At 51.2% G+C, this 17960-nt stretch overlaps 1 protein-coding gene across 3 annotated transcripts in view; it reads left to right on the top strand.

The window, feature by feature from the left end:
* The window catches only part of Igsf3 (immunoglobulin superfamily member 3), a 36804-nt gene extending 20632 nt beyond the window's left edge, over positions 1-16172 (top strand). For all 3 annotated transcript variants that reach the window (XM_026407289.2, XM_077791352.1, XM_077791351.1), the window contains 4 exons: positions 5727-6137; positions 8828-9235; positions 13575-14066; positions 15922-16172. In XM_026407289.2, the coding sequence (XP_026263074.2) occupies positions 5727-6137; positions 8828-9235; positions 13575-14066; positions 15922-16172 (1562 nt within the window). The remainder of the gene's footprint in view (positions 1-5726; positions 6138-8827; positions 9236-13574; positions 14067-15921) is intronic.
* Positions 16173-17960: the final 1788 nt, after the last annotated feature.

Genomic DNA, 17960 nt, shown 5'->3' with positions numbered 1-17960 from the left:
CGTACCTTGGCCTGGCTATTAAACATTGCACATTAAAATCGACAAAGCAATAAACAGGCTTCCAGGAGGACAGCCTCCGGTGGTAGAAAGCCGACTTGTCGGTGGGTATACTCTGCTGGGATTTTACTGATGGGTAGTCGGGATGAATATTTAATACCCTCTGGATGTTGCCAAATCCTTTTCCTTCTGTTTCTTATTGCTGACCTGGCAGAGGAGGTTAGCTGAGGGCCTTTTCTTTGACTTCCAGGAGTCCAGGCCACTTGAACACTGGCTCTCATTATCACAGTGCAGTAGGGACTGGCTGCCCCGTCCCTCCCCAGAGTGGCCCCTGCTTTCTTTCAGGGAAGCCTGGGGTTCTCCTTCCGTTCCCTGTGGCTTGTGCCTGGCGTCTGCATAGAGAGAGACTGGCCCTCTCCCTGTGCCTCACAGTTTGTTATCATATTGACACCAGGTCCGCTTGCTACTGGTGTCAACCAGATCACTGGTCCCCTCTGCAGACAGGTAAGGCAAGGAAGGGTGTGTCTGGATTTCTCCTAATGAACTCTCTCTCCGTCCTTGCTACTTTCCCTTTATTCAGCTCTGCCTCTTACCTCGCCAAGCATCGGTGCAGCTTCCCTGCTGGGTGCCAAGGCTGCAAAGACCCATGAGCTGCTGCCCTTCAGGAGTACAGTAAGGAGTGCAGTAAGGCCCATGGGTGTGGTGGCAGAGCCAGCGCAGGGAACACTGGAGCCTAGAGGTTGCATGTGTAATAGTTAAAAGCAAATGCGAACCAGGTGGCCTGGGCTGGAGTTGCAGTTCGGCCACATAACTGGCTGTGTGACCTTGGGCAAATGTCTTTGTAAGAGGATGATAATATGTATTTCATAGGACTGGAAAATACGTTCTGTTTGTAACATGCTGAGGATACTGCTGAGCACAAAGTAAGAGGGGACTCTATGAAAGTATGTTAAATAAATAAGAATACACTGAACTGAGGGATTAGGACTCTAGATCTTATGCAGATCATATCCTCCTTTTCAACAACAATTTGTGATATTCTCTTTACTGCCCTGGAATGAAACTCATAGACAATATAAAGTTCCTAATCACATAACCTTTAGAAATTGTTATATTACCCTAATAGTGGGATAAAGGAGAATTTTTTTTTAATGTGTTTCACTATGTAACTGCTTAGGGACAGTGACACTAGGAGACACACTAACCCTCACTGCTACAGCTGGCAGAGGCTCTGTGAATGTCGCCCTGAAATGCAGAGCGACAGTCACTACCACAGATCTGCTCCCCAGGCAGCACTGCCCACTGGGACCGACTTTCTGAATCCCCAACCAATTCTGAAGGAAACAGGAAAAAAAAAAAAAAAACTCTCATTTATTGAAACCGTGAAAAACAAAACAAAAAAAAAATTGTGCTTATGATAAAATCAAAGTTAGGTTCTAGGCTTAGGGACACACTTTTCACCCCCGTGTCCTTTGAAAGTCATATAGGACACAAGGCAGAGCTTTATCGTGTAGTTTTCCCCAAACATCTGTGATTGGCTTCTGACCATCCAGTATTTCCAGATCAATTTGACAACCAAAGACAGGCCTCCAGATTTTCATGATGTCTGGGGGCTTGGCCCACCCTGTTGAGAACTGCCTGGCTGTGGGTGGTGAGTGGAGGCAGGCTCCTTGCTGGGGAGGGACTGTTCCCGCTTGCCACTTAGGAAGACCTCCCTGGCTGTAGCTAAGACTGGGGGACCACAGGTTGCTGGGCCCCATCCTGAGTTTCTTTCTGACCCAGTGGGTTCTAACAAGTTCCAGATAATCCGCGCTAATCTGTGTTGATCTGTGCCACAGATGCAGGGATCTTGGCCTGGGAGCCACAGGTAGTCAGGATCGAGTGCCAGCTCTGGGTCCCTGACAGCCTGGCTGCAGCTCACCCTTCTGACCGACTCACCGTGCCTGAGCACTTGCCCTTCCCTGATAATAGTGCACAGAGGGGTTAATCTTCTTCTCAGGTGCCATTTCACTTTCCTTCTCCACTTGTTGAACACCTGCTCATCCGTTTCTCAGAACCAAAGTAGCTGAGGTCACAACTTTTTGAAAGGCTCTGTCCCTCCCATCACAGTCAACATTCATAATCCTTCTTTAAAAGATGAATCCCATTTCCATTCAATCATCCGTTTGTTAATTTGTTTAGCAATGACTGAGTCATGTAGTCCTTGCCCTTTAGACCGAGAGAAGAGAAGACCTTTAAAAAATTACCTTCAGAGCAAGGCATCGTGGAACTGAAGCGGAGTGGGGTTTATGGGAATCCTTTATTTTGGTGGAATGAGTGAATTGCATGTGGGGAGAGCACTCACAAAACAGAAGTGGGTGGCGAAGCTGGCCAGAAGGCAGCTGTTGTTTCTTGCTGCCCGTTTCTCCTCTCTCCTGTCTGTCCCCTTGATACCACCCATCCTGGCTCATCACACATGTCTCCATGCTCTGATCCCAAGCCTGGGAAGGAAATGTCCAGCTTCAGAAAGCAAGGGCCATTCCTGCCAATGATGGGAGCTGTTCAACTCCTGGAATGAGCTGGAGTGTTCTCTCGTGGATGGGGCATGGCTGCAAGCTACCCTGGCCCTTCTTCCTGCCTCTTGTTGGGTTCTTTTTTTTTCTTCCTACTTAATCACTATCGGGGATTAATTAAGTTTCAGTCCTGGGCATCTCTCACCTCTGCATTTATTGCTTCGCGAAAGCCATACACGGACACAGCCAAGTCCGGGGTTTCTCAGGCTTTCACACCTGTCTGAGTCACTGGGGCATCTTGTTAAAAATGCAGATTCTGACTTAGCGGGCAAAAGAGTCTGCCTTTGTGACAAGCTCCTACTTGATTTCATGCTGCTGCTCTGTGGCAGCACTTTCAGAGGCACAGGTGCCACTGAGGTTGGACAGTTTCCATCCAGTGGTGGAGCTTTGCACTTGACACCAGGCACAGAAACCAAAGGGAATGAGCATACCTAAAAAATCACTGTTTTTATACACCAGGACTTATGCTCAACTCTTTCTGTGGACTTATTGCTTTGAATCTGTACAGTGCTCCTAAGGAGCCAGACTGCTGTTATTGCTCTTGTTTTGCAGAAGGAAACACCTCCAGGCCTTCGGGGGGCTGGGCTCTCCAAACCGTGGAGGGAGGCGAGGCACAGACGCTCACTGCCCAGGGCAGTGCTGTGACAGGGCACAGGAGTGTTTGCTAATTAGCTGTGGAGCCTCCAGTCTCCCCTGGGCCTCTGGAAAGATCCTCCCTGCCCTTGAGAAGTGGGAGGAAATTCCGAAGTGGAGGCTAAGAGCTGCCCCCTTGCCCACCTGTCAGGCACGCGCCCAATTTCAAAAGTGCCTCTCTTTTTCAAGCCTCTCAACACTTCACAATATTTTGACATGGGAAGGGGAAAAAAAAAATGGAAATGCTTTGAAACACGTCTCTTCCTTGGATTCTCGATCTCAGGCCATGTGACCGAATTGAAGTTTAGTCGTAGGATTCCAGTGTAACATATGCAGTTACTATGGCAATGAAGGTTTCCTTAGTAACAGTTGCAAAAAATAATCTGGCCCCAATTAATAATACATTTTTAAAGCTCTTTCTGCTCTACCCTGAAGAACCCACCTTTTTTTTTTTTGGCCAAGAACCAGATAATTCAGGTGGTGTCATTTGCACGGATAGAGGTATCATTGGCGTGCGGTGAATTGGGTTGGAAAGGAAAGAAAAGGGAGCCGGTTGCATCAAGCACTATGGGAATCCCCTCTGAAAAGTCAACTGGTGAGCCAGTGCGAGTCCAGTGTCCAAGGCTGGGGAGCTTGGTGGTAAACCCTTCCCCGAATTCCTAGCACGCCCTTAGGGGACTTAGGAAGAAGGGAGAAGGCCGAGGACTGGACTTGTTAGCAAAAATGATGAAATGGGGCCATGGGTCGAGGGATTTCTCTCAAGTTGCTGTGTTCTGGGTGTGAATCCCACCTCTTTGCATAAAGAGAAAGTCTGACGTAGCACCAGGAGGCGTGTCCTCAGAGATGCTGTTGTAGTAATGGTGCTGGGGTTGGGGTACTGCCGCACCTTGGCTTGTTAAAACTTTCCACCCATTCAGGACCTTTCCTGTGTGGTTCCAGGGGACCAAGTGGCCATCTGAGGCCTTTGATTCCTTTACACAAGGCACTCAATCCTTGCCACTGTCTTTGCATACTTAGAGCTGACTGGAGCTGGCAGAGGGCCCCAGGGTCCCGCCCGCTCAGTCCCGTGTCTGGTTGTGCTTGCTGCTCCTGCAGCCGGACTCTGGCCTGAGGAAACAAGAGCCTGCCCAGCAAAGTACTGGAGACGGGCCAGGGCAGATCTGCCCTGCTCCTTCCCTCCCGGCTAAGCAGCCCAGTTGGAGGAAGCCCTCTCTACTTTCCCTGTGTGGGGTCTGTACCTTGCCCCGGGTTTTTCTCTCAGCTGGCAAGTGGCCAAAACTCAAAGCGTAAAGAAGTGTAAAGAGAGGAGTGGGGTAGAAGGCGGCTCTTACTCCCGGTTCCCTAAGACAAACTTGGGATTGTTTCTTCTCAGTAGGGAGGAGGAAGGTGGGTAGGAGGAATCAGAGCCAAGTGTAATCACGATGGAGTGGGTGAGAGCTCACATTACTTTCATAAGATATATTTGGTTAGACGTTGGCTTCGTGCCACCGAAAAGGTGAACATGGTTGATCATTAGCAGCTGGGGTGGCACTCTGGAGTCTGGCCTTCCTGCTGTTTTTGGAACAGGGGAAGGGGACACCGGAGTCGGCTCCGCTCTCCCTTGCTGCCGTCATCTTCCCAGCCTTCTCCCCTCCCCCCGCCCCACGGAGGTCCCTGCAGCACATTGGCATCGTGTGCTGCCTTGTTCTCTCGCCCACCTGAGTGGGCCAACACTCTGAGCGCTCTCTGAAGGCTGGGCACTGTGCTAGGCCCTGGGCTGTGGCCATGAGGACATCCACTAGCAGAACTCTATGGGGCTGGGACTCTGTCTTGTCCTTCAGGGCGTCCCCAGGACTTGGCCTGTGGGAAACGGTGGGTGCTCAGGAACATCGGCTGGTTGAGTGAAAAAAGACTTGGTCGGTCCCCTCAGGTGCCCACAGTCTAGGATCAAAGAAAGACGAAAGGAAAAACAGCCTGGGGTCTTTATAGAGGGCTGAGCAAGGGCACCTGACCAGGTGGAGGGACAGGAAGGAGGAAGGAGGGCCAGAAGATGAGTGGAGAAGGGTCAGGGTGGGGAGGTGGCGGAGGAGCTAGGCAGAGAGGACAGAGGCCAGAGCTCAGGGGGAAACTGCACGGGACCATGGAGGGTGTTTGGGGCTAAGTTGTGGACATGAGTCAGGACAGCTGGACAGAGGCCAGGTCTCAAAGAGGCTCTGCGCTGGGAAAAGGAATGGTTTTCTTTAGAACCCCTAGGCAACTGGGAGCCGTTAAACTTCATCACGAGAGGCCGGATGGGGTCAGGTTTGTGTTTTAGCTACAGGGTCCTGGAGGGCAGGGGAGACAGCGGGGACCGGGGGAGGTGGTGGATGTCTAGTTCAGGGGTGTGGCAAGGAGAAGTGGATGGAGGGGTGTCCTCATACTGAGCCACGTCTTGGAGGGAGCCTGTTTGTGTCTGCTAGGAGCAGTGCTGGACAGAGGCAGGCCCTGAGCCTGAGGGTTAGAGTGGGCCATGTTTCCAGGAGGGGGGTGTGGCGATTTTCCTGAACTGCTCCCTCTCCTTCACAGTGACAAAGCTGCAGGTGAGCAAATCCAAGAGAACCCTCACCCTGGTGGAGAACAGGCCCATTCAGCTGAACTGCTCCGTCAAGTCTCAGACCAGCCAGAACTCGCACTTCGCCGTGCTCTGGTACGTCCACAAGCCCTCGGACGCCGACGGCAAGCTCATCCTCAAGACCACCCACAGCTCCGCCTTCGAGTACGGCACCTATGCCGAGGAGGAGGGCCTGCGAGCCCGGCTGCAGTTCGAGAGGCATGTGTCTGGGGGCCTGTTCAGCCTCACTGTCCAGAGAGCGGAGGTCAGCGACAGCGGCAGCTACTATTGCCACGTCGAGGAGTGGCTGCTGAGCCCCAACTACGCCTGGTACAAGCTGGCCGAGGAGGTGTCGGGACGCACAGAAGTCACCGTGAAGCAGCCAGGTGAGGGCGGACGGTGTGACCTTCCTGGGCCAGTGGGTTTCCAGCACAGGCTGCCCGGGGCCAGCCAGGGCTCTACGGGGCCCTGGGGAGAAAAGTGGTCCAGAGTGGGCACTGCTACACAGACCATCATGCTGGTGCCCAGAGGTCCTTCTGCTCTGCTCAGTGGGTCCTGAATCCTCAGCTCTTCTCCTGCAGGTGCCATCTTCACCGGGAGTGCTGAGGGGTGGCTGAGTCCGGTCCATAGAATAAGGCTGCAGTTTCTAGGGCAGACTGCATTTGCCTTGGGCTAGCAATGGCTCCACCCGCCCACTTCCTGCCTTGAAGCGTTCCCTGGGCTCCCTCCCCTTCTTCCTGACCTCCCATCTCAGCCCAGGCAGGACCTTGCCGTCTCAGCCCTCCTTCCCCTCTCAGCCCCAGGCCCTTAGCCTGCCCCCTGCCACGCACCCAGGAGAGGGGGCTGCCTGCCTTGGCAAGCCTGGGCTCCACTTTGGGGCAGCCTCGATCTGTCCCTGGAACAACCCAAGGTAAGCCAGGGTCGTCTCCTTCTGCAGGAAGGCTGCACCTTGCCGTCTCCCTTCTCTTGGTTAAGGAGCCCCTTCAACTCTCTGCAGGGCCTTTGCTGAGGCCGTTCCTCAGCACCTCCTCCATGAAGTCTACTCTGATTTCTCCTGTATTGCTAAGAGTGCCTTAACACATGGTATAATAATCACCCGCATTTCTTCTGTACTAGAATATACATATGAAGGAAGGGTTCTTGTTATATCTTTAGCCACCAGCATGGCATCCTTCGTGAATACTGGTTCAGTCAGGAACAAATGGTTGATTTAATCCTTGAACACCACAGAGCTTTGTTCCACCCTTCCTCTGCAAGGTGTTGCTGGCTTATTTTAAGTTAAAGAGCACCCTAGAAGTCTTTCCCATTCCCTTTATAGTACATTTCAGCACCTGGCATTCCACTCGCTTGCTTATTCTCAGGTAAGTAATTATGAAGCACTTACTCATGTTTGTGCTCATGTTCACTCATTCCAGCTACTATGTATTACTTATTCATTATTTACATATCCACATACACACATATATATTTGTTGGAGCTCCCTGAATGAGCCCAGGGACTTGGTTTTCTTCACCTGGCTTGACTCCCAGGAGACCTCGGTGCATATTGTGGAGTGGAAGCCAGGGGGCCCAGATGCCCTGGTCCCCATGTGGCTCAGCCAGTGCTGAGTACAGTGGTGGCCGTGGTGCATCCTCTGCTAGCCTTGTGCTGATGCGCTACCAGGAAGCCCTGCTCTGCGGCGGCTCCAGTGACCTGCATCCCAACCGCAGACGGTCCTTGGGCCGCCAATGCGCTCTGGGTCCCTTTCTCTGTACTTTCTCAGCTGGGAGAATGTCACCCCTGTCCCCTGCCCTTCCACTCCAGCCACCATGTCCTTTCCCTTTCCTCATTTATTCTGAAACCAAGAGACCCTCAGTGCCTCCTAAATTTGTCAAGGGAATACCCCCAGCTGAGGCTGCCGTCAAGCTAAGCAGGGCAGTGCCAAAGGACAGCATGGATCCCTGTCCACACGTTTAGTGACAGCTCTGTCACAGGGAGTTTCAAATCTGTAAGCAGAAAACTCACAGGACACACACTGAAGCAGCTTCCCCCCTTATATCAATTGAGATTTGGGGTTCATTTCTATTTCTTTTTTTTTTTTTCCTCTTTAGAAAGTATATACTTACAGAGCTTTTGGGAAATACAAAGTAAACAAACAAAATCCCACCATGAAAAAAATAATAACCTTGCAACCCAAAAGATAACCAGAGGTGGCTTCTTCTTACGTGTATGTTTTGGGAAGCTGGCTATTTCAAGTGTATGTTCGGTTTTTTAAACTTTTAAATTAAAACAGCGATCCTGAGCACTGTAAAACATTCAGGCAGGTCATACTGAAGTGTGACGTACCGAGTCCCAGGGTGAGGCCCCCTTCCCGTCCCCTCCTGTCACCCGGGGGATGCTCCCCAGGTGCCTCTGTGTGTTTACAGTGCTGTAGCTTTTAGATGCCTCTGGTCCAGGGAGGCTCATTAGGGCCCTTTATGAAATTACAGGCCTGCTATCAGTGTGTGCCACTGTTAATGACACTCTTTCACTGGAGGAGCCTCTCGTTAGTGAGCTTTCAAACCGTCGGGTCCCATCACGATCAATCTTTTCTTTACTGATGTCAGATCCGTTCTCTTCCCACCTTGAGAGGGAGGCGATGATGAGGGAGCACGTGAGCTTATTATACTGGGGGTCCTCTGCAGTCTTTTATGATTGACACCCAGCCTTGTCCAGCCATCATCTGGTCAGTTTCCGAGGTTGACTCTTGTGCAAGAGGGGTTCTCCCCGTGCCCTTGCCTTCCCCTTCCCGGCTACCCCATCAGGCAGCCGCACCCCTTGTGATCTGTCGTCCTGTGGATGTGTCGTCTCCTGCACCTTGTGTTGCCCTCCCGCAAGCCTCTGAACCCTCGAGGGTGATGTACTGGGGGCAGTTGCTTCTAGAACACTGGGGGACTGGAAACTCAGGTCCTCTGTTCACATGATCCAGAAGCTCAGTGTTTAGAGAACGGTGTCTGCCCAGCGAGCCTGAGCTGCTGTCCTGTACTTGGAGGGCACCCGTTCACCTCTCCTGGGAGAGGGTGCCTGTGTGGTGACATCTCTTTCCTCTCTGATCCAGACAGCCGCCTGAGGCTCAGCCAAGCCCACGGGAATCTGTCAGTTCTGGAGACCAGGCAGGTGCAGCTGGAGTGCGTCGTCCTGAACCGCACCAGCGTGGCCTCGCAGCTGGTGGTGGAGTGGTTTGTGTGGAAGCCCAATCACCCGGAGCGGGAGACCGTGGCCCGCCTGAGCCGAGAGGCCACCTTCCACTACGGAGAGCAGGCAGCCAAAAACAACCTGCAGGGGCGGCTGCACCTGGAGAGCCCCTCCCCTGGCGTGTACCGACTCTTCATCCAGAACGTGGCGGTGCAGGACAGCGGGACCTACAGCTGCCGCGTGGAGGAGTGGCTGCCCAGCCCCAGCGGCCTGTGGTACAAGAGGGCCGAGGACACTGCCGGACAGACTGCAGTTACGGTCATGAGACCAGGTGAGGGTGATGTCCCTTTGAAGTGTCCCCTTTAGGTACGATATTTCATACGATGAATAAGATTATTATCAAATTACATTCAGTTAAGTATAGGCACGTTTACATTATACGTCTGTTTTCAAGATTGTCTCAGGGTTCTTTTTCCTTGTGAGTGGAGAATTGCACATCGGCATTTGGCCTAAGGTGATTTGATTTCTTAATGAGAATGAGATGGCAATTCCTTATTGCAGGGTATGGAATAAAAAAAAACGTGCATTCAGATCTGGACAAGTGGTTGAGATCACGAAAGAATTTTGAAACGACAACCGGGTGGTTCAAAAAGTTAAGCTGGTCGATTTTCAGTGGAAAGGAATCGATTCTTTAAATAGAAATCTCTAACCACCTGCAGCCTCCACTCTCGCATCCTAATAATTCTGTTGGTTCTAATGACTAGTCCGTGTGACCTTTGGCTTCTCCTGTCTGTTGCTGTTTCTGAAACACCTAAATACTTATAATTACTGGGTGTGATAATTGTCACACACTTAAGCACACAATCAAAGCTGAGTTGTGCAGATTCCCTGTGTATTTTTCAACATTGCACCGTCATTCATCCACATCAGGGCAAAAAGTCAGCGGTTCCCAGGAGGAAATGGAGCAGAAGTGAACTCACCTCCGTCAGTGTGAGCAGCTTGTATCCTCTGGGCACTCTGCTGTTCACATTTGTGGTTTGGCCCCGTTGGAAGTCTTGGTCAGGTTTTCCTGTTCGACGGAGCTGCTCCTTCCCTTGGTGGCACATAGGAGCCTCCCGAGTCCGCTGTGCCCATTCATCATAGAACATGCTTCAGGGAGGCGAAGTGCCCTTGTTACAGGACAGGGACATTTTCTCACTTGCCTGTGTCTTCCCGAAGTTGGAGGGGAAGTCGCCTCTACTTGAGTTCCATTTCCTTGGAGTTGTTTTGTTTTTTTTCTACGTAGTTTTCTGCATTTGTCCTCATCTAGAGACTAGTCTCTCCTGACGGGAAGACTGTAGAATGTGGCAGCAGAACGCCCTTCTCCCCCAGCTCCCACCCATTTTACAGATCGCCATCCTCACGCCCCTGCGTGGACAGGAGGAGACAGGCATTCCTGGAGTAGGAGCTGCACCCTGCCACAATCAGGAAGCATTCAGTCCTCCCCCAACCCTGCCCTGTAGATTTTACTGACCTGGCAGAAAGGAATTGCAGCCCAGCCAGGAAGAGCAGAAGAGGTGCCCACCTGCTTTCCTCCACCGCATTGTGTGCTACCAGCACAGCCCTGATGACCCCGTGACCTGTGACCCTGTGACCCTGCAAATGGCCTCCTTCCCCCTGGCTGTCCCTGATTGTGTAAGTCATGCTAATTGCAAAACACACTGAAAACAGAACGATGTAGAAAAGTCACTTGTCACCTCACTACCTGGAATACCTCCTGTTAATAATTTGGTGTATTTTTGGTTTTGGGGGGAGTTGGTTGGTGGGTTTTGGTCTTGTGTCTTCCTATCCTCACTGACTCTGGCTCTGAAGGACATCAAGATCTCACTGTCCTTAAGAAGTGTTTTTTCCTACCCTCTCAACGTTCTTGGGTGAGCGTGTCCTAGAAAGCATTTCCTAGCCACGGGTTTTGCTGCTGTGCAGCGTTCATCATGAGGATGTTCTCCAAAGGCTTGTTTTGAGCTGTATGTTGAGCATCTGGAAGGCTCAAAATAAATAGCTCTCTGAGAGCTGTGCTCACAGTGGTTTTGGGGGGGACTAGAGCCTGCCATCCTCCATGCATGGGATCTATGAGGTGGTCTATGATCTCTGATGGATCTCTGATGGCTCCTGCCCTCAGCGAGGTGGTTGTTGAGAAGGTCAGATGCTGTGCTTGACGTGCAGAACCAGGGAGGAGGGAAAAACCACGTTCATCACACACACAGGCCAGAGGTGGAGGTCCAGGTGACAGCCAGGGAGCAGTGGGCTTGAGATGGAGGGGACGGGCTGAGATGAATCGCTCTCTTGGGTCTTATCCTGGGGAACGTGTGGAAGTCAGCATGAGGGGGGAAGGGTTGGCCTGATTTAGAAGGGACAGACACAGGGATCCAAACTGGTAAAGAAGCATGTTAAGGGGCGGGGGGGGGTGGGTTGTGGAAAGGTCAAAGTTAACTTCATTCCAGAAACTTGTGTGGAGTCACGAACGCACGCAAGGTATTCCAAAGGATCACGCAGAAGAGAAGGGAGCAGAGGGAGGGTCAGTGGGGAAGAGGACCCCAGGAAACGAAATGCCTGATGGTCTCTCTCCACCTGGCCACCTGACCGTTCTGGGCTCTATCACACGTCACCACTCCTTTGACACCACACAGTTGCCCGGAGCTTTGGAATGCCGTGTCGGATGCCAGAGGTTAAGAAGCTCCAGGGCACCCTTGGTCTGGGGGCGGGGGTAGCTTTCTAATGGCTCCGAGATGACATTTTTGCCGTCCTCTCTGAAAAGAAGCTGCTGAGTCGTGTGAGTGGAGTCACCAGTGGACTGATGTTCTCCATCCTGACGGTGTCTGTTCTCGACCACATTCTCCTCCTAAGATCGGGGCTGATGCGCGGTGCCCACCACCTGTAGCCGTTCACGAAACCTTTGTGGGCTCACGGTGCACACTGAGATCCCAGGTGGGCCCGGAAGATGTGGAGGGGCCTGGCAGAGCCCCACCGAAGCAGTCAGCAGCCCAGCTTCGTGTTCACCTGCAAGTGACATTGAGCCGATTCACCCACAGCCCAGGACAGTCTCTGGGAAGCACTCCTTTTGGTCTCTATCCAAGTACAACCTGATGTGGTGTGTCGACGTCTGCCGACGTGACGTCAGCTTTTTTCATGAACGTTTCATACACCGAGCCAAAGGGAGGCCTTTTAGAAGCTGGGAAATGAATCAGAACCTACCGCAGCTAGTCAAAGGAAAAAGGAAAAAGTCGACAAAACTCCCAGATGAGAGACTGACCAGTGGTGTCCCAGGCACGGTTCACCAGCCTGGGCACCTCCGTGGTGATTCTGTGTCTCCCCCTGACCTGGGAGGGCATTCCCCATGCACGTCCTTCCTCTGTGAGCCGGTGCCCAGGAGGAGGGGCCTTTGCAGGCCGGAGGTCTGGTGTTGGGCTTCAGTCCTTGGGCAGGATGTTTATCTCCTTGGGGTCACTGTGGCTTTATCAGTAAGCTCCATGCACAGTTTAAATTCAAGAGTTTCTAAGTGGATATATTAGTCTCCTAGAGTTTCTTTTGCATAAAACAAAAGAAATCTATTCTCTCACAGTTGTAGAGGCAGGGTCGTCCTCATCGCCACGCTCCCTGGTTTCTAGGAGAGAAGATGTCCTTGCCCCTTCTGGCTTCTGGTGGCCCCGGGCATTCCTGGGTCATAGCGTGGATGTGTGTCCCTCCAGTCTGTTCCTCCATGGTCATTCAGCCTTCGTCTCTGTGTCCTCTCCTGTTCTGACTAGGACACCAGTTGGGGGTCTTGCTCTGCTACATTGTCATAACACAGTACCATAGACTGGGTGGCTTAGACCACAGAAACGTGTGTCTCGCGGCTCTGGAGGCTGGAGTCTGAGGTTGAGGTGCAGCCTGCTCGTGTTCTGGTGAGGGCTCCCCTTCCTGGCTGGCAGATGATAGATGGCTGCCCTCTTGCTGTGTGCTCATGGGGCCCCCCATGACGATAACCTGGAAAGAGATCTCTTTCTCTTACTGCAAGATCTCTTTCTGTGATAAGGCCACCCATCTCATTAGAGCGCTACCCTTATGGCCTCTTTTAACCGTGATTATCTCCCCAAAGCCCTATCTCCAGATAGTCACGTTGAGGGTTAGAACTTCAACAGATGAATCTGGCAGGGAAGGGGATCACCGTTGAGTCCATAAGACCAGTCCCCTAGTCCAGCATGCCCTTACCTGGCTAATTACATCTGCAAAGACTCTCTTTTCAAGTAAGGTCACATGCCGAGATTCTAAGTGGACATGGATTCTGAGGGGACATTGTTCAATCACTACAAGGGGTTGCAGTGAAAATAAGTGGCCCTTCCTCTCTGGATTCCCACAGACAGCCACTGACCAGCTTCTTAATTCTGCAAATATAAACAGAGGTGTATGTCAGAAGGGGATATTTTTCTGCATATGGTGATGTATAGAGTACACAGAATCCTGTACTCCAGCCGTTTCCCTCGACTCTCTTTCCACATCTCTGTACATAGCTCTGCCAATCTGTCCTTCTAATGGGTGCACAGTACTCCGGGTGGGTATTTCCACAGTATAATGTGGTTAGCAGTGGACATTCAATTTGTTTCCAGCAAATAAATCAGCCTCTTCTTCCTTCTTTGTCCCCTGTCCCTCCACAGATGCCGCCCTGCAGGTGGACACAGTGGTCCCCAACGCCACGGTGTCCGAGAAGGCGGCTTTTCAGCTGGACTGTAGCATCGTGTCTCGCTCGAGCCAGGACTCCCGCTTTGCTGTGGCCTGGTATTCCCTGAGGACTAAAGCTGAAGGGAAAAGGGGCAGCCCTGGTCTGGAAGAACTAGAAGAGAAAACAGAGGAGGAGGAGGAAGAGGAGGAGGAAGGGGAAGAGGAGGACGAACCCACAGAACGCACTGTGCTGCTGCGGGTGGGCCCCGATGCTGTCTTTGGCCCAGAGGGCAGCCCTTGGGAGGGCCGGCTTCGCTTCCAGAGGCTCTCGCCCCTGCTTTACCGGCTCACGGTGCTGCAGGCCAGCCCCCACGACACGGGCAACTACTCCTGTCACGTGGAGGAGTGGCTGCCCAGCCCTCAGAAGGAGTGGTACCGGCTGACGGAGGAGGAGTCCGCCCCCATTGGCATTCGCGTGCTCGACACCAGTGAGTTTACTGAGGAAGGATGGGGGCTGTTGGTTCCAACTGTCCTGGAGATGCATACAGAGCTTGATTATGGGTTAATAAGCAGCTTTCCTACCTGTCGTGGGTGGGTATCAGGGTTGGAGATATGGCAGGATTGGACACGTAATTGTCATGTCATTGTCCCTGCAGTTGACCCTCAATTGCCCGTGCAAAAAAAAAAAACAGTGGGGGGATCAGAATTAAAGTGATAATATGCCATCTCATCTTTATAATAAACTTAATGCTCCACCAGAGTCTATTCTAGGAAGATTTCATTGTGCATGTATATTGCTAAGATATTTACTTTGTTTCACTCTGGAATACTGAACCCAGTCTCTCTTGAGTGAAACAGCAAGTGTTTCAGACTCATTAAGAGAAAGGGAAAGAAGGAAGCCTGACTTCCTCACTGTCAATCATACTTTTTCTGGGTCACTTTTATTTCAGAGGATGACTTGGAGGTTTAGGTGGATTTTTGCGTGGTTAGTAGGAAAGGAAAGCCTCCTAAGGCAGGAATGTTACAGGAGAGTCAGGAGAAGCAAAGCTGCAGCCTGTTGCTGCAGAATGTTCCAGAACGAAATTTTCCTCATGCAGAGGGACTTTCACCCTCAACAAAGATTTCAGAAAGTTCTTGAGGGCCTGAGTTATTTGTTCTAACAAGGCACCCTTTTGATTGGCCTTCTGTCAAAACGTGGAACGTATCAGACTGAAAATAGTGTTTGCTATTGTAGAATCAGCCTATCCTGCAGAAATAAAAAAATTGGCTCGGATTTTCAACTTCTTTTCAATCAAAACATTTTACCCCATAATCTTGATTTGAGGTTTTGAGTTTTGTCAGCTCTTTCTTTGCCTCAGTCACCTCCTGTAAGCGCTGCATCAAATAGAACCCTATGAAATTGAGGGTTTTTTTTGTAGGTCAAAAGTGGTTGACGATCAGCAGTTTCATATACTTTGGAAATCCAATAAGTGTAAATATTTGTTAATGTTTCTTAATCATCCTGATGAGCAGCAGCTGTGCAATGGAAGGAGAAACCGAAAAAGACCTAAATCGGGCTTCGCCTGCCGAATGGTCCACCGAATCACCCAGTGTCCAGACGAAAAGAGAAGATGTTTAGGCTACTTGTCATCTTCCCTTTGTGGACATCTATGGTTATGAGGCTTCCTAGAGCAAAGGATCCGGTACCCTGCTTTTACAGAGAAAGACGTAGATTTTTCTGAGGCCACCCCCCTCCGAGGTCCAATGCAATCCCTCCTCTGGGGCGCGGGTGTGCCTGGGCTCTCGCTGTTCCACGTCCAGCTGTAACTGCGTCTGTGCAGCCAGACACACTGGGCATTGTGAACGGTCCATAATGGCATTTTAATTGTTGACGTTAATCAAGCAGGCATCCTCTCTGGTACAACTCTTCTCAGAAGCGGGCCGGAAAGGATCCTGTTAAATTCCCTAAGAAGGAAGTTTAGCAGGACTGAGTGCAAGGGGGACATTTAAAATAGAACCCCCCAGGAGTCAGCTTCTTTACCGACCTAGACGCCGTTGTTTGCAATCGATAAGCTCCATTTTATTATACGGCCTTCCAAGCCGAGGTAATGGATCTCAATGGAAAGTGGAAGCCCTGCGTTATCTGAAATTGCAGCTGTGGATTGGAAGAGGCGTGGTTATGAGGAAAAGGATACAAGGGCTCTCTCCTTTGGGAGCAGACCCATGGGGTAGCCGGGGAAAGGCAGGCGGGGGTGGGAGCTGCCCGGTAGCTTATGCTGGGTTGGGTAAGGTCCTCGGGAGCCAAGGGTGGACACTCTGGGCTCTCAGTGCTCACTGTCCATCTCCCTCTCGTGTCCTTTTCAGGTTCCACCCTCCAGTCACTCATCTGCTCCAACGACGCGCTCTTCTACTTCGTCTTCTTCTACCCTTTCCCCATCTTTGGCATCCTGGTCATCACCATCCTGCTGGTACGCTTCAAAAGCCGGAACTCCAGCAAGAACTCGGAGGGGAAGAACGGGGTGCCTCTGTTGTGGATCAAAGAGCCACACCTCAACTACTCCCCCACCTGCCTGGAGCCCCCTGTGCTGAGCATCCACCCAGGAGCCATAGACTAAGGGGGATCCGCAGGGGACATCGGCCACAGAGGGGCTGAGGCCCGCCCTTCCTGCCTCTTGCTCTGTGATTGGACAGTCGACAGCACCCAAACATGGGGGTGCCGGAGCAGAAAGCTGTCATCCTTGGAACGTGTTCAGAGCTCCGGGTCAGTCACCGAGCCGGACTGCCCCAGGCGGTGGTCTTGGTTGGTTAGCTATTTGCACCCAAATGTCGTGATCCTGCCATTATAGGTTTCTAGTTTTCGGTTTTGGTAATGTAGTGAGTAGCTCCAGGTGCCACATCTACTCACCGATTTATCTAGTATTCCCAGATAGAGTTACTCGGGGAGCGGGGGGTTCTGATTCTTTGTACTGTACTATTTTTAAACCACTTTGGTTTATCCCTTTTGGATTCCATAAGGTTGTGGACGAATTTCTCTTATATACAACCCATGGCAAGAGGAAAGGACCACTTTGTAGTAACAAGGAATCTCTTCCAAGACTTTTTGTTTTTTTTTTGCACATTTGAAAATGCCACCCGTGGATCAAAATACAACCCAAACATTTTTTTACTTTCTTAACGAGACTTGAAAAATATGGGTAGCGTGGGCCCAATTTGTATCTTATCTTTTCCCTCATCTGGAGTTGTTGGAACCACTTTGTAGTCAAGATGAAAGCATTGAATTTTGCTTCAAAGAACTGCATATGTGCAAGAGAAATCCTGCACAACCCCATTAGGAGTAGATGGTGCCTGGCCAGCCTAATCTGTCAGGGAGGCAAAAAGGCTTCATCCTATCCTTGCCAAAAAAAAAAGAAAAAAAATAAGAACACCGTCTTGGAGAATGGAAGTTCCAAACAGCACATGCTTTCTGAGCTGCAGTGGGGCAGGGCGCTGCTTTTGGCAGCTACTGACTCTCCCCTTGATCAAAGCCAGTGACTAGAGAGAAGGAAGGAAAAAACAGCTGGCTGTTGGCTTGATCCATTCTGCATGGGCAGCTCCAGCTGATAATGGTGACAGGTGGCTTTTGTTTGCAGGTACTTTGCCAAACTTGAGGGAAAGTTGGAAGCAGGACCACCCTGAGGTCAGCCCAGAGGCTGAAGCAGCGGCCATCTGTACCCCATGGAGGGCCCTGGGCCAGCAAGCACAGTGAGGGAGGATGGGAGGGGGCTTCCAGGGCCTGATGCTGAAGGGCCTTGAGGAATATCTGCCTCCCTGGAGGTTTTTCTTGTTCTTCCAATGAGATTTTCCTTAGAGATATTCAAGTCTTCCTCATTCACCATTTCTGTCTCCCCATGTCACTGCTGGAAGACTGCCAGCCTTGGGGACGGACGTCCAGACATGGCCCTTGGTAACCCTTTCCATTCACCTGGTCTCAGCAGACAATAAGCACATGTGTTGTTTTGCCCTCCCCCCTCCCGTTTTTGGATATATTTTTTTTTTTTGGTGGTTTTAGGTTATTTGGTTGGTATGGTGATTTTTTTTATTTTAATGCTCCCAAGGGCTAGTGTCACCGTATGCTGGGCCAGTTGCCAAGGTCCCCTGGAGCATCATCAGTTGCAGATACTTCCCTGTGCTCACTCTGTGAAGATGTCTGTATACCCTGCTTCCCCATTATTTTTTGCTGGCCAAGTGTGCCATGTCCTTTTCCCTAGGAACTTGTACCTGGAATTACAAAGGGAGCCCCATTTGGAAGAAGGCACCTGGGATTCCAGAACTCAGTCTAACAAAAGAGATTCCTGTGAAGCCCAGTCCTGAGAATGTACCGACTCCAGGGAAGGCTGTGAGATTCCCCAGGCCACTCGGGCACG

This window comes from Urocitellus parryii, chromosome 11, assembly GCF_045843805.1.
Source record: "Urocitellus parryii isolate mUroPar1 chromosome 11, mUroPar1.hap1, whole genome shotgun sequence".
NCBI lineage: Eukaryota > Metazoa > Chordata > Mammalia > Rodentia > Sciuridae > Urocitellus > Urocitellus parryii.
The sequence above is the reverse complement of the archived record's forward strand: the minus strand, read 5'-3'. Positions and strand labels throughout refer to the sequence as shown.